The sequence below is a fragment of the Ursus maritimus genome, unplaced genomic scaffold, assembly GCF_017311325.1.
Source record: "Ursus maritimus isolate PB19 unplaced genomic scaffold, ASM1731132v1 scaffold_4, whole genome shotgun sequence".
Classification (NCBI taxonomy): Eukaryota; Metazoa; Chordata; class Mammalia; order Carnivora; family Ursidae; genus Ursus; species Ursus maritimus.
In genome coordinates this window covers 75,034,678-75,049,298 of record NW_024426552.1, presented here as the reverse complement: position 1 = coordinate 75,049,298, position 14,621 = coordinate 75,034,678, and the positions used below count along the sequence as shown (strand labels likewise).

The 14,621-nt window shown below is 35.9% G+C and overlaps 1 protein-coding gene across 1 annotated transcript in view; it reads left to right on the top strand.

Annotated features, from left to right (window-relative positions):
* The window catches only part of TPRG1 (tumor protein p63 regulated 1), a 207,473-nt gene that overhangs the window by 130,772 nt on the left and 62,080 nt on the right, over positions 1-14,621 (top strand). The window contains exon 4 of the mRNA XM_008705164.2: positions 779-955. Coding sequence (XP_008703386.1) covers positions 779-955 — 177 coding nt within the window. The remainder of the gene's footprint in view (positions 1-778; positions 956-14,621) is intronic.

The following is a 14,621-nucleotide window of genomic DNA, read 5'->3' as shown; positions in this document are numbered from 1 at the left end:
GTCATGAGCGCTATATCCTAAAGACTATAATAGGTAGCAAAAGTACTGTGGGTGAGAGGATTTACAGACCATGCATACTTTCTTCTAACCAGACACCACTGTTTGGATTTCTTCTTGTTTTCTCTGGTGGAGATGCTGTTGGAGTAAGAATTTTCTATGCATGCTCTGAAAGGCTCTCAAGGCCAAAGCAAATCAATGTAGTAAACACTTATCTAGTGTCTACTTTGTCCTTGGCTCATGAGAATACCACTTCACTTGTTCAAGGATATGATAGGGTGAGCAGATGTAGTGATGACTTGGGGGTCACTGCAGCTGTGTTAGTCTCCATTTTATCTCTACTCAGCAACATAACTTTTGGGGATTAGAGAAAACTAGTGTGTGGTGAGTAAGGTTTATGGTAAGACTTGAGTTAGAAAAATAGACATTTTGGTGTCCTTGTAGGAAGATGAAGGTTTTCTAGTGAACAAGGAAGATGTGAAGGAACATGAATCAGGTGGCTGTCAACATTATACAAACTTGTCATTCCCCTCCTGAATCCCTTCATGGGTACTCATCTCTGCAATCATATTTTTTCCACAGTCTTCCATCTTCCCTCCTCCCTTGGTCATGGAACTGGACTGAGAGAGAGAGGATGGCATTAGGTATGCCTCAATCCCTCTTCTGAGGTGATCAAAGCTCCCTATTTTCTGTGTTAGTAGAGATGTTTCAGTGAGTGCCATTATCTTTAACTTGGAAAGACCATGCCATTAACTCCTATTCTCTCTGATGATTCCTGCAGGATAGACCACTGGAACAATGAGAAGGAGAGGATTTTGCTGGTCACAGACAAGACTCTCTTGATCTGTAAATATGACTTTATCATGCTTAGCTGTGTGCAGTTGCAACGGATTCCCCTGAGCTCTGTCTACCGAATCTGCCTGGGCAAGTTTGTCTTCCCTGGGATGTCACTGGACAAGTGAGTGTGATGTCTTAGATTTGGAAAAGTGGTTCGGTGGGAGTGTGTCATGTAGGGAGGTCAATCATAAAATTCAGTTTAGTATGGTAAGTTGGGTGAACCCAAGGGAGCAAAGTGAAACTCTACAGTTGAATTCATCAATTTTTGAGTTTCTACTCTATGTCAGACACCAGGGATACAACTTTAAGTAAATTTGTACTTTAATATGAGACCATGAGAAATAAATGGTTGAATGTAGGGTGGAAAGAGCTGTGGGAGCATGGAGGAAACATTCTCAACCTAATTTGTGTGGCAGAGAATCAGAGAGGCTTTCCTGGAGAAGGATTTGAGCCTATATTTGATGTTGGGTAGGAGTTAGCCAAAGAAGGAGAACAAGAGTTTAACATTCCAAACTGAAGGAACAGCACAGCCAATGGAGTAGAGGTAGGAAAGAATGTAATGCCTTTGGAAATTGAACTTATTCTGTAAAGTTGAGTGGACAGAATCTATGATGATTAATAGCTCTTATTGAAAGAAGTCTCTTTGAGATCTTCCCTGGAAACTTAGTGGAGATGACATCAACTATCTCAGAGATATTGACATTCACCAAGATACCTGGTGAAAGCTATAGAGAAGGGTTGCTGAACTAAGCTCTTGTTATGGTCTTGGAAGGAACTGTCTTTCCTAAATGTTTTATATCTACGCCAGAAGAACAGCAGTCTTCCTCTGAGCCTTTGAATGTGAGATTCTCCCATTGAATGGTGAGCTCCTTGAGGCCAAGTACATTTTTTTGTTTGTTTGTTTAGTTTTGTTTCTTTAAACATCTGGCCTTGGGCCTGGCACATAGTAAGAGCAGAAAAATCTTTTTACGATGTTGAAAAAAGCACCGTTCAGTTAAGTGGTTGGTTTCCTTACAAAAAGCACACCATATCAAAGATCTGTTTTTTAATTTACTTTTCATGGATGCAAGATGCGGCAAATTGATTTAGTTCACTGACTGTTTGAACTGGTGGATTTTTCAATAATATAACCAATTGTAAATGTATTTTTAAAGATCTTAAAATGTTTATTTTCAGGAAATCTCTCTCCCACCTCAGACTCTCAGTTCTCAAGCATTATCTCCCTAGGTAATAGCCAATTGTTGTTGTTTTAAAGAAACAGTGTGCAAATATACAAGAATACAAATGTCTTTGTATGTATTTATGTGGGTTTATACATACCTGTAAGTATATATCTTCACATGCACATTTATCATAAATTATTTTACCCAATGGGAACACATGTCATAAACTGTTCCGCCTCAATACATTTTACCCAGTGATATACCTTGGAAATTATATTATATAATCATCTCTAGATCAACCTCAGTCTTTTTAATAGTGCAGAATATTTTATTTGAAAGCTAATTTATTTATCCAGCCCCTCATTAATGGATATTTATTTTTACCTATGCTATTACAAACAATGCTGCTATAACTATTCTTGTGTAGAGGACTTGGCACAAATGTGAAAATGTATCTATAATGTAAATTCCTGTAAGTGGAATTATTAGGTCAAAAGTCTTGTGAATTTTAACTAATAGATGTTGTCAAATTACCTTCTACGCAGTAACACCAATTTACACTCTATATATTACTATAAAGTATATTCTATTATAGAGTGTATTATATTATTTACACTTTATACAAAGTATACGAGTATCCTTTTCCACATATCTTCACCAATATCACACATTATGAATCTTTCCTTACTTGGCCCGTGAGATAAACATCTCAGTTTGTTTTAATTTCTATCACTAGAACTTGAAGGACGCTGAGGCTGTTTTCTTACGTTAGAAAAGGCATTTCGTTTATTTCTCTGTGAACTGCTTATTTGTATCAGTGACCCATTTTTTTTTTCTACTGAGATATTGAGTTTTTTCTTATTGATTTGTAAGAGCACTTTATCTATAAAAGAATTTGGCCTCTTTTCTGCCTTATCTTTTAAAATATTCTTCTCAGTTTGTCATAGCTCTAACTTGGTTTTTTTTCAATTCAATAAATTAATTTTGTATTTTACGTTATGTTCTAGTTTTTCTTCACATACACGGCATTTTCTTTCACGCTGATACTAACATGTAAATACAATTTGGTTGTTCTATTTTTTTAATAACAATATTTTTTATTATATTATGTTAGTCGCCATACAGTACATCCCTAGTTTTTGATGTAAAGTTCCATGATTCATTACTTGCGTATAACACCCAGTGCACCATGCAATACGTGCCCTCCTTACTACCCATCACCGGTCTATCCCATTTCCCCCCACCCTCCCTTCTGAAGCCCTCAGTTTGTTTCCCAGAGTCCGTATCTCTAATGGTTCATTCCCCCTTCTGCTTACCCCCCTTTCTTCTTCCCTTTCTTCTCCTACTGATCTTCCTAGTTCTTATGTTCCATAAATGAGTGAAACCATATTATAATTGCCTTTCTCTGCTTGACTTATTTCGCTCAGCATAATCTCCTCCAGTTCCGTCCATGTTGCAGCAAACATTGAGAAATCGTTCTTTTTGATAGCTGAGTAATATTCCATTGTATATATGGACCACATCTTCTTAATCCAGTCATCTGTTGAAGGGCATCTCGGCTCCTTCCACGCTAACTTTATAATGCTATTTTTTTGTTTTTTTTTGCTTTCTTTGAATTTTAGGTTGTCAAATTTATCAGTCTTTCAAATCAACTTTCTAAGTTTATTTCTTTTTGTGGAAGGTTTTCTTCTCATTGAAATTATAAAATATATTCCAAGTTTTTTTCCAGTGTTTTTATAATTTAATTTTTTGTATAGTTAAATTTGCATTTCACCTAGAATTTACCTTAAGTGAGGAAAAAGATATGCAATCACCTTTATTTTTTACCTAAATGGCCTGTTAGATTTCTCAGCATCATTTGTTCAATATTCCATCTTTTCTTCTTTATCATGTAAACTTTATCATGTGTATCTGTCTTTATTTCTGGAATCACCATTCCATTTATATCTGTTTATCGAAGTACAAAGTGGTTTCCATTATTATAATCTTTTATTATGTTTTAATATCTGATAGAGTTACTCCTCTGTTCTTTTTAAGAATTTTTTAAGAATTTATGTTTTTTTATGAATATTTATTTTTGTCAGCTTGCTTAATTAAAAAAATCCTCCTATTTTTACTAGGATTCTCAAATATTAAATCAATCTTGCATTCTTAAGATAAACACATTTAGACATGATTTGTTCTTTTTACACATTGTTGGATTCAGTGTGTTAATATTTTATTAAGGAGTTTTGTGTCTATGTTCATGAGAGATATTGGTCTATTATTTCACATTTGCAATATTTTATAAATATTGGGTTACTTAGTAATTCTTTGATTTTGTGTTAATCTTGGTAAATTTTATTTTTCAAGGAATTTGTTACATTTATTGACATTGTTGTATTTGAAAGTGTTTGTTAATAACTGTTACTGTTATAATAACATGCCATTATTGTCCATTAATATGTATGAGATATTTAGTGATATCCCTTTTCTTTCCTGATTTTGGTGCTTTGTGTTTTCTCTTTTTCTGTCAATGGAACTTTCAATTTTTTTGGTTTTTACAAGAACATGCTTTTCACTTTGTTACTTTTCACTGTCGTTTGATTTTTATTTTGTTGATTTCTGCTCTTTTATTTATTTATTTTTCCATTCTCCTAATTACTTTTGGTTTACTTTTTTCTTTTTTCTTTTTTTTAACTTCTTAATTTGAAACCCAAGGACATCAATTTTAGGCCTTTCTTCTTCTCTGATATGAGTATTTAAGGCTCTACATTTTCTTTTAAGGACTGCCTTTACTGGATCTCATAGATTTTGATATGTTGTGCTTCTATTATCATTCAGCAAGTAGTCTCTAATTTTTCTTGTGATTTCTTCTTTGAGCCATGAATACTTTAGAAGTTGTATTGGCTAATTTCCAAATATTTTGAGTTTTCTTAAGATTTTAGTATTATTTGATTTTAATTTAGAGAATATATGGCCTTGATTTTAATCTTTATAAATATATTGAGACTTCTTTTACTGATTGAACAATAGTACCTCTTTGTGAAGGTATCATGTTCATTGGAAAAGCATTTTGTATATAGTTTTCTATGAATATCAATTAGTCGTTATGTTTGATAACATCGTTTAAGTTGTCTATATTTTTACTGATTTTTGCCTAGATTTTTATTGGTTATTGAGAAGAAATATTTAAATCTACTATCATCATGGGGTTTTCTTGTTGCCTCTTTAATTTTATTATTCTTTGCTTCATGTATTTGGAGAGTCTGTTATTATGTACATACACATTTATGGGTAATATGTCCTCCTGAAAAATTGAGCTTTTTTTCCATTATGAAATGTTTGTTCCTCTCTATCTCTAGCAGCATTCTGTGTTGAAATTTATTTTTATATTTATTATTATTATATCCACTCCATCATTTTTATACTTATTTTTTTGCATAGTAAATCTTTTTTAAATCCATTTGCTATCCACGTCCCTTCAAACTACATTTCTTATAGAGATCACATAATTGAATCATGCTTCTAAACCACTCTGATAATCTCTGCCTTTTAATTGGAGGGTTTAGTCCCTTTATATTTTATATAATTTTAATTTGATAGAAGTTGAGTCTACCTATTATTTATTTTCTGTTTCCCCTCTCTAATTTTTATGCCTTTATCCTCTTTTCAACTGTCTTTTAAAATTATTTAAATCTTTTTCATAATTTAATTTTAATATTCCTGTTGGATTTTTAGCTATAATATTTTATAGAATTTTGTGGTTGCTTTAGGCAGAGCTTCTCAACATCAGCCCTGTTTGCATCTTGGGCAGGACAATTCTTTAGTGTGGGAAGCTGTTCTGTGCATTGTAGGATGTTTAGCAGTAACTGGCTTATACCCATTAGATGCCAGGAGTACCCTGCTTCTCTTATGACAATCAAAAAAATGTCCCCAGACATTGCCAATGTACCCTAAGGACAAAATCACCCCATATTGAGAACATTGCTGAAGGAATTATAAGTATTTGATTTTTCACAGTCTACTTAGAGTTAATATTGTAATGCTACATTTCAAACATAGAAACCTTGTAAGCATATTGTTCTAGGAATGTGAATGTTGGATATGGTATGATAAAGTTGATGTGGCCACAGGAGAAAATGAGAAAGAAGCTTAGAAGAAATAAGTTTATTATACTCACAGATTCAAGATAGGGATCACCATTTGCCATATAGGGCCACAGGGAAAGTCGCCAGTGTCGGTCAGTAAGCTGAAAGGGCAGAACCTATGAGAGAATTTAGACCATGGCCTTTACCGGAGTTTCCACAAGAAGGACAAGGCATGACAGGGTAATCAGTTTGGGGATTGGCTAGTTTTAATAATTTTCGTGGACTTTAAGCCATAGGGCTAATCCATTGTTTCTTAGTATCTGACCCTGGATTGATTAAGGCAGAATATTGGCTCATGGGGTGTATGGGCCGGATAGAAAAGGTATGGCTCTGGGTTGTTTTACATGCATATCAGTGGTGTGCTCTGGATTGGACCCTTTGCTATCTCTAAGAATTGGCTAGCCCCAAGAGGGACAGTCTCTCCCCAGACAGTAAGGCTTCCTTAATATGCCAAAACATCATAATATACATTAAATATATACCTACCTACCTAGCTACACACACACATACAATATGGATGTAGCACTATTTATATCCCCTCCTCACTGACCTTTATGTTGCAGTTGTCCCGCATATTACTTCTGTGTACATTTTAAATCCCACACAATAATGTTATAAACTTGGCTTTAAGAAATTTTATGTGGGGCACCTGAGTGGCTCAGTTGGTTAAGTGTCTGCCTTTGGGTCAGGTCATGATCTCAGGGTCCTGGGATCGAGCCCCAAGTTGGGCTTCTTGCTCAGTGTGACATGGGGAGGTGTCTGCTCCCTCTCCCTCTGCCCCACTGCCCCACTTGTGCTTGTTCTCTCTCTCTCCTCTCAAATAAATAAATAAAATAGTTTTTAGAGGAAATTGTATGTATTTCAAAGAAATTAGGATATATAATTGTATTTTTTAATAGATATTTTCATTTCTAATACTCTTTATTTGTTCTAGAAGATTTAGATTTCTTCTTGATGCCATACTCCCTCCATATGAAAAATTAATTTTTAGTATTCCTTGTACTGCAATCTACTGGAGATATATATTTTTAAAACATTTTTATTTAGCCTTCATTCTTGAGGAATATTTGCTCTAGTTAGAGAATTCTGACCTGACATTTTCTTATCTTTTAATACCAGCATGTTGTTCTACTGTCATCTGGCCTCCATAATTTCTGAAGAGAAGTTCACAGTTATTTGAACTGCTATTTTGTGTATTCTCTAGCTGCTTTGGCATGTTACTTTTATCTTTAGTTTTCAGAAGTTTGACTGCTATGTGCCTAAGTATGTGTGTGTGCATGTATGTGTATTTGATCTTGTTTGGGATTCCCTGAGCTTCTTGCATTTAAAATTTGTGTCTTTCAACAAATTTGGAAAATTTGGGGTTATTACTTTTTAAAACTTCTTTTGTCCCATTCTCTCTCTCTCTTTTTTTCTTTCTTTCTGATATTTCAATTGTATGTATAATAGAAATTTTGGTATTATCCTACGGGTATCTGAGTCTCTATTTTTTTCGAGTCTCTTCTCTATTTCATCTTCAGATCGGCAATTTCTATTGATGCAACTTCACATTTACAGACATTTTCCTTTTCCTTCCTTCACATTTACAGACATTTCCTTCCTAAATTGTCATTCCATTCTGCTATTAAGTCTATCAAGTATTTTTTTATTTCAATTGCTCTTTTTTTCAAAAAAAAAAAAGTCCATTTAGTTCTCTTTTATATTTTCTATTTCTCATAAAAGACTTCATGTATTTTCTTTTCTTTATGGGTATATTTTACTTTACCTTACTTTGCATAATTACAATAATTACTTTAAAGTTCTTCCTGGGGCGCCTGGGTGGCACAGTCGTTAAGCGTCTGCCTTCGGCTCAGGGCGTGATCCCGGCGTTCTGGGATCGAGCCCCACATCAGGCTCCTCCGCTAGGAGCCTGCTTCTTCCTCTCCCACTCCCCCTGCTGTGTTCCCTCTCTCACTGACTGTCTCTCTGTCACATAAATAAATAAATAATCTTTAAAAAAATAAATAAATAAAGTTCTTCCTGATAATTCCAACTTATGGGTCATCTCAAGATTGCCTCCATTGATGGTCTTTTTTAAGAATAGGTCATATTTTGTTGGTTCTTGGTATACCGATTACTTTCAAATTTATAGCTCCTGGCACTGTGGAGACTTCCTTTATTTACTCTCTAAAGCCACAGGCAGAATTTTTATGGGGAGGAAGATGGATCTTTCAGTTTGTTTTTTGTATTTTGTGCAGAATTTCTAGTTGTTATCTTTAAAAGAGCTAGTCTGCTGGGCATCTATGCCTAGATATTGAATTTCTATAAATACTTTTATAAAAAGCATCTTTGGAGATATTGTTTATTTTTCTCCTTAGATCTTATTAATATCATGAGTTATGTCACACATCTCTTAGTATTGAAACATTTTTGTACATTCAAGGTACAAATCCACTTGGAATTATTATGTTATAATTTAATACTCCATTGAATATTCATTACAAGTTTTGAAAGTGTTTTTTTAGTATCAATATTCATAAATTTGATTGATATTTAGTTTTCTTCTATTGGGCTGTCTTTGCATATTTGGGTATTAATATTAGCTAATTTTTATTTTTATTTTTATTTATTTATTTTTTAAAAGATTTTATTTATTTATTTGACACAAAGAGAGACAGCCAGCGAGAGAGAGAACACAAGCAGGGGAGCGGGAGAGGAAGAAGCAGGCCCATAGCATAGGAGCCTGATGTGGGGCTCGATCCCAGAACGCCAGGATCACGCCCTGAGCCAAAGGCAGATGCTTAACAACTGCGCCACCCAGGCACCCCATAATATTAGCTAATTTTTAAAATAAAATGTTTATTTTTTCTTCCCCTCTCTTGATTTTGCCAAATAAAGAAATGGCTTTATCTTTTACTTAGGTGATTGGTATATTTCACCTATGAACATGGCTGGACCTGGTGCTTTTTAAGGAGGAGTAGCACTGCAACTGTTTCAATTTTCTCTATCGTACTGGCATGTTTAGACATTTTCTCTCTTTATAATTAGTTTCTTTAATTTATTTTTTACTAGAAAATCATTCCATTTTGTTCAGGTTTCTAAATTTTCATTGAACTGAGCGAAGTAAGAAAACAGATGATTAAAAGAATAATAAAAGATTATTTTATGTGTAATACTTCTTTCCTTATGTGGGGATTTGAGTAGCTAATAGTTTATTTCAAAGTACCACCTCTTGAGTTTACTTGTTCATTATAGAAGAATTCATTTTCCCATTTATTATTTTTTGTATTTATCTGTATTTCCTATTGCTCTATTTGTGTCTATTCTGTTGTGCATTTTGTAACTTTTTCACTTAAAGTTTATTTAGAGTTCTTTATTAGATACATAAGTTTTATGAGTGCTAAATTTTCTTTAATTATGCTTTTCCAGATATAATGTTTTATTATATTTCATGCACTTTTTTATTTTTGTTTCCTTTATCTTTGATTCAAGGATATGATTAAGATAACTATTTTTTTTTAAAGATTTTATTTATTTATTCGGCAGAGATAGAGACAGCCAGCGAGAGAGGGAACACAAGCAGGGGGAGTGGGAGAGGAAGAAGCAGGCTCATAGCGGAAGAGCCTGATATGGGGCTCGATCCCAGATTGCCGGGATCACGCCCTGAGCCCAAGGCAGACGCTTAACTGCTGTGCCACCCAGGTGCCCCAAGATAACTATTTTTTTTTAAGTTGGAAGGGTCTTTACTCCTTTGAGATATATTATTAATTTCTACTTTTATACATTGTTTTTAGAGAATGTCTTCTCTATTTCTGTGTTTTTGGATTTACTGAATATTTTTACATTAAATAGTTAATTTTTATCCACATTTCATAAGTACTCAAATGTGCAGTTTCTGCTTCTGTGTATAGAATTTGATAACTGGTACTTAAATCCACTATCATTATATTATACATGTCTTCTCTGTCTTTGCCAATTAATTAATTAATCAATTATTATTTTTTGGCTACTTGATCTGTCATAGAGTGAGAGAAGAGAATTAAATTTTCCTTAATTACTATGGTTTGTTTTTTTTCTTACTTTTGTGACTTTACATTATGAATATTGATATTGTCTTGTTTGATGTAGGAACACTTACAGAATTTGACATTTATTTTAGATTGTAATCTTTTTCATTATAAAACTTCATTATAAAGTTTATTTTCTTTAGTGCCTTGCCTGTTTTTGTTCTTGCCTGGTGAATATTGTAAACCTTAAGTTGTTTTTCTTTGAATTTTCTTCATATGTATTTGCCAAGTTCTTAACTATAAACCCGAGCCTCTGTTTTTCATATGTTCTTATATACAACATATAATTTAATTTTACTTTGTGATCCAGCCTGGGGTTCTTTTCTTTAAATTGGTAGGATGAACCTACATACGTATAATGATATGACAGTGATAATCTTCATTCTGCCCTCTTGATTTTTGTATTATTATATTATTTTAAATATATTACCATATTTTCTAGATTTCCTTTGCTTTCCATTAAATGTTTTTTTTTCCTTTTTTTTCAAAGATTTTATTTATTTGTTTTTGAGGGAGAGAACAAGAGTGAGAGAGAGCGAGCTCACCTGTGCATGAGGGGGAAGAATTAGGGGGGGAGGGAGAGGGAAAGAATCCTCCAGGCATCACTCCATGCTGAGCACAGAGTCTGTCACAGGGCTTGATCTTCAGGTACTGAGATCATAACCTGATCTGAAACCAAGAGTTGGGTGCTTAACCATACAAGCCACCTAGGCGCCCTGAGTGTACTTTTCTTTTAACAAGAAGTTTTGTAGTTTATCTTTTTCTACGGATGACTCTAAGTATAACTTAGAACAGTATTTTTATCCTAGCCTTTTTGACTAATATCTAGTGACTTTCTAATAAAAACCCATTTACATTAACAAATAACTCATTTCTTTCATCTTCTTTTTGTACTTCTCAGTCATTCATTTTTTTAAAAACATGCCTATACTGATCATTTTTAGTTACATCAGTGGTTATTTAAATATGTTTCCACTTGATGTGTCATCTTAAGTAGCTTACATTGAACCTCCATTTTGAAAGATAAGAAATCTGCATATTCGTACTATTCCCACATTCTCTCATCTTTCATCTCCCTTCTTTCATTAGTTTTACCAGGCAAATTTCATTTTTTATGGCATATTTTATTTTATTTCCCACGAGGCACCCAATTATTACCACAGGGAGTTGATGTAATTCCAGCCCTCCTAATTAACTTGGGTGGCTTTCTCCAGATTTGCATTCTGGGGTTAGGGAGAGAAAGCCTGTGCAGCAGCTGGCATGTTGGTAAACGTAAAGGGCTTTCCCGGGCCCCAGGAAGTAGGAACGCAATGCGACGAAGGGGTGGTGTTCTAAGTTCTGCTCAGTTTTCTAGCAAACCTCCATCATCGATTTCTGGACTAGGAGTGGAGTCCCAGGTTTCACAGCTGTTCACTTTGTTTCCTCATCTCTCAAAGGTGACATTAATCATCATTCTGCCTCATTAATAGTCTTATTGTAAGGTTCTAATGAGATAGCTTGAAAGCGTTTTGTAATATGCCTCATAGATATCAGCTGTTAACAAGTTCTGATTTTTCTCCCAGATAAAAGCTTTTGTTAACGTGGAACTAAGAAGGTTGATTTGATTGTTGTCTTTGTTTCCAAGTCAGTTGGCCCTCCTTGGTTGGGCATTAAGTCACCATTATAGGGTCGGAGGTCAGGCAGCAGCAGGCAGAGAAGGAGGAAGAGGCAAGGGAAAACCAGCTGCTGAATAATCATAAGCTGATTCCAGAGGAAAGCTTGGACAGAGTCAGAAGTTCCTTTGTCGTAAGAAAATGCAGTGAGTTAACATTAGCTTCCTCTGGCTGTAGGTGGTAATGCTGACCTTGCTTACCAAACACTTTGACCTCCCCTGTGCCATTTGCCTTTCAACCCCCAAGAATAAACAGGGCTGAGTGAATACATTTTAGAGATGAGACAAGACGAAAGAGGTTCAGGGATTGGGGCACCGGCAGCTGTTTAGTATCAGAGCTGGGTTTCGGAATCAGTTCTTCCAACTCCCTGTCCAGTGTTGTTTTTGGATCAATAATATTTTATTTGCTTCTCTCTCTCTCCCTTCTCCCCCTTCCCTTCCAGTCTAGTCCCTCCTCCTCTTTCTTTCTTTATGATCTTGCCTCTGTGTTTTTCATCCTGTCTCTTCTCCTTTGCTCTTCTCCGTCCTTCTGGGTGAAAATAATCACCCCTGTTAACGTAGCCCTGCTCCTCTAAAGAAGCCACAAAGAGGACTATTGGAACTTGCGGAGCATGTGCCAGCGAATCCCATATACTGGTGCTTACAAAACAAAGTTGTTTTGTTTGACTCGCTGCTTGCCTTTTGGCTTCATGTGAAGGAGCGAGCAATGGCAAGAGAGGACTAGAGGCTGTGAATTGGGTATTTGTAAGATGAAGGCCAGTTCTCTTTGGATCTGATCATTAAGCAGAGACAAAAGCAGGAAAGGGTAAAAGGCCTGGTTTATCCTGTAGGGCAACTAGTTGCTACCACATAATGTTTGTTATTGTTTCTTATCTGAGACGGAACCCTACACCTTATTTCTATCCTAATTCAATTTATTTTCAGATTTTAATTAAAAACCCATTTATACCATCCTATTGTGTCTGTAGCCTTTCAGAAAAGTAGAGGAGAGGGGCACCTGGGTGGCTCAGTCGATTAAGTGTCTGTCTGACTCTTGATTTCAGCTCAGGTCACGAGATGGAGCCTGTGTTGGGCTCTGCACACAGTGCCAAAGTCTGTTTGAAGATTCTCTCTCTCCTTCTCTCTCTCTGCTCCTACCCCCTACCTCTCTCTCTCTCAAATAAATAAATAACTCTTAAAAAAAAAAAGTGAAGGAGAGAGAAGACTAGGCTTCTATGAGACTAACTAGGTTAAAGCTATGACTAATCTTGACCACACCAATTTTCTTACTGTTTAAATTTGGACAATGCGCTTTAATTCCTGGGCTTTCAATTTCTAATCTATAAAATGTCAATAATAAAAATCCTTACCAGGCCTAACTCATAAGTCATTGTCAATTTAAATGATGAATGTGAGAGTGTTTTATAAATTGAAAGCTGCTAAAATAAAGTAAGTTGTCACTTACAGAATTCCAGAAATCCATACCTACTTGTTAACTGTCCCATTTTTAAAAAAAAATATGCCCACAAGAGCTAATGGTGAAGAACCTGTGACTTTGAGTGGTCAAGTAACTTGGATGTAATCACGTAAATAGACAGTGGTGGAGCTGGAAACCTGAAGTCCTCTGACTTCAAATCCTCCTTTTGTCAAGCATCGGATTCCTACTAGTCCTCAAATGCATTGTCATTTTTGAGGATAAATGGGCCCCATTTCTTTGCCTCGTTCCTGTCTGAACTCTGTCGTGGGAGGCAGAGTACAATCTAGAGCTTAGAGAGCGGGTTCTGAAGTTAGGCTGCCCAGGGAACCGATCTTGCATCTGCTTACTGGCGACATAGGGCAAGTCCCACAACAGCCTCAGTCTGCTCATTTGTAAACTGAAGAGAGTAATAGTGTCTATCTCATTGGTATGTGTTGAGAATTAAATGAGATAATACATTTAAAATGCTCAGAAAAATATCTGGTATGAGTGAGCACTCTGATACGTTGTACAGTAGAAGCAACCCTATTTCTTCTCTAGTACGTTTGGTGGAAAGATACTAGCTTAGGATTCAGAAACCTGGGTCCTGATCCGCTTTCCTGATGTCTCCTCCCCTTGCTGAGTCTCATTTTCCTCATCGATAAAATCTATAAGGGTTTTTTGTTTTTTGGTTTTGGGTTTTGGTTTTGTTTTGGTTTTGGTTTGTCGGTGTTTTTGATATTGAAATTCTGTGCCTTTGCGGTACTTTACCAGTATAGCGAGTTTTCAAAAGTTTACTCATCTTAGAGGGCCAGATGACTTTACCTAATCAATGACTCCTGTGAAATATGTCTCTAAAGAGGTTTGTGCTGGAAAATATTGTTGCTGTCACGTTGATACGCCAACAAACGCTGAGCAGGAAGGTCATGCCAAGAAATGTCTTCCTGCAAAAGTAGGCATCACACATTTATCTCTCCGTGCTGTTTAAAATTTGCATTCAGCATAATAGAAGGGAGAGGCAGGGCTGCAAAAGGGAGGCTTGGGAAACTTCCTGCGGAGGTCACCACCCCTCATCCTGTCTGGAGAGATGCTGGTGGAAGCAGGAGCTAGCAGCCGTGCCGTTGACTTAGCGTCAGCACACGCAGGACGGCAGGAGGGCATCCCAGACATGACTCCATCAGCTCAGCAGTGCTCTCATGGATCCAAAGGCCAGTGAGCTGCCCTGTGCCCCCAGAGTTCTAATTGGGTCTCTTTTTCCCAGACAAGAGCTTCAAAGTGCCTCTGCTCTGCTCTGGGTGAAACCGGCTCGTGGCCCAGGCCAATTCTGCTGTCTCTGCGTCTGTCAGTGAGTTCTAATCACTG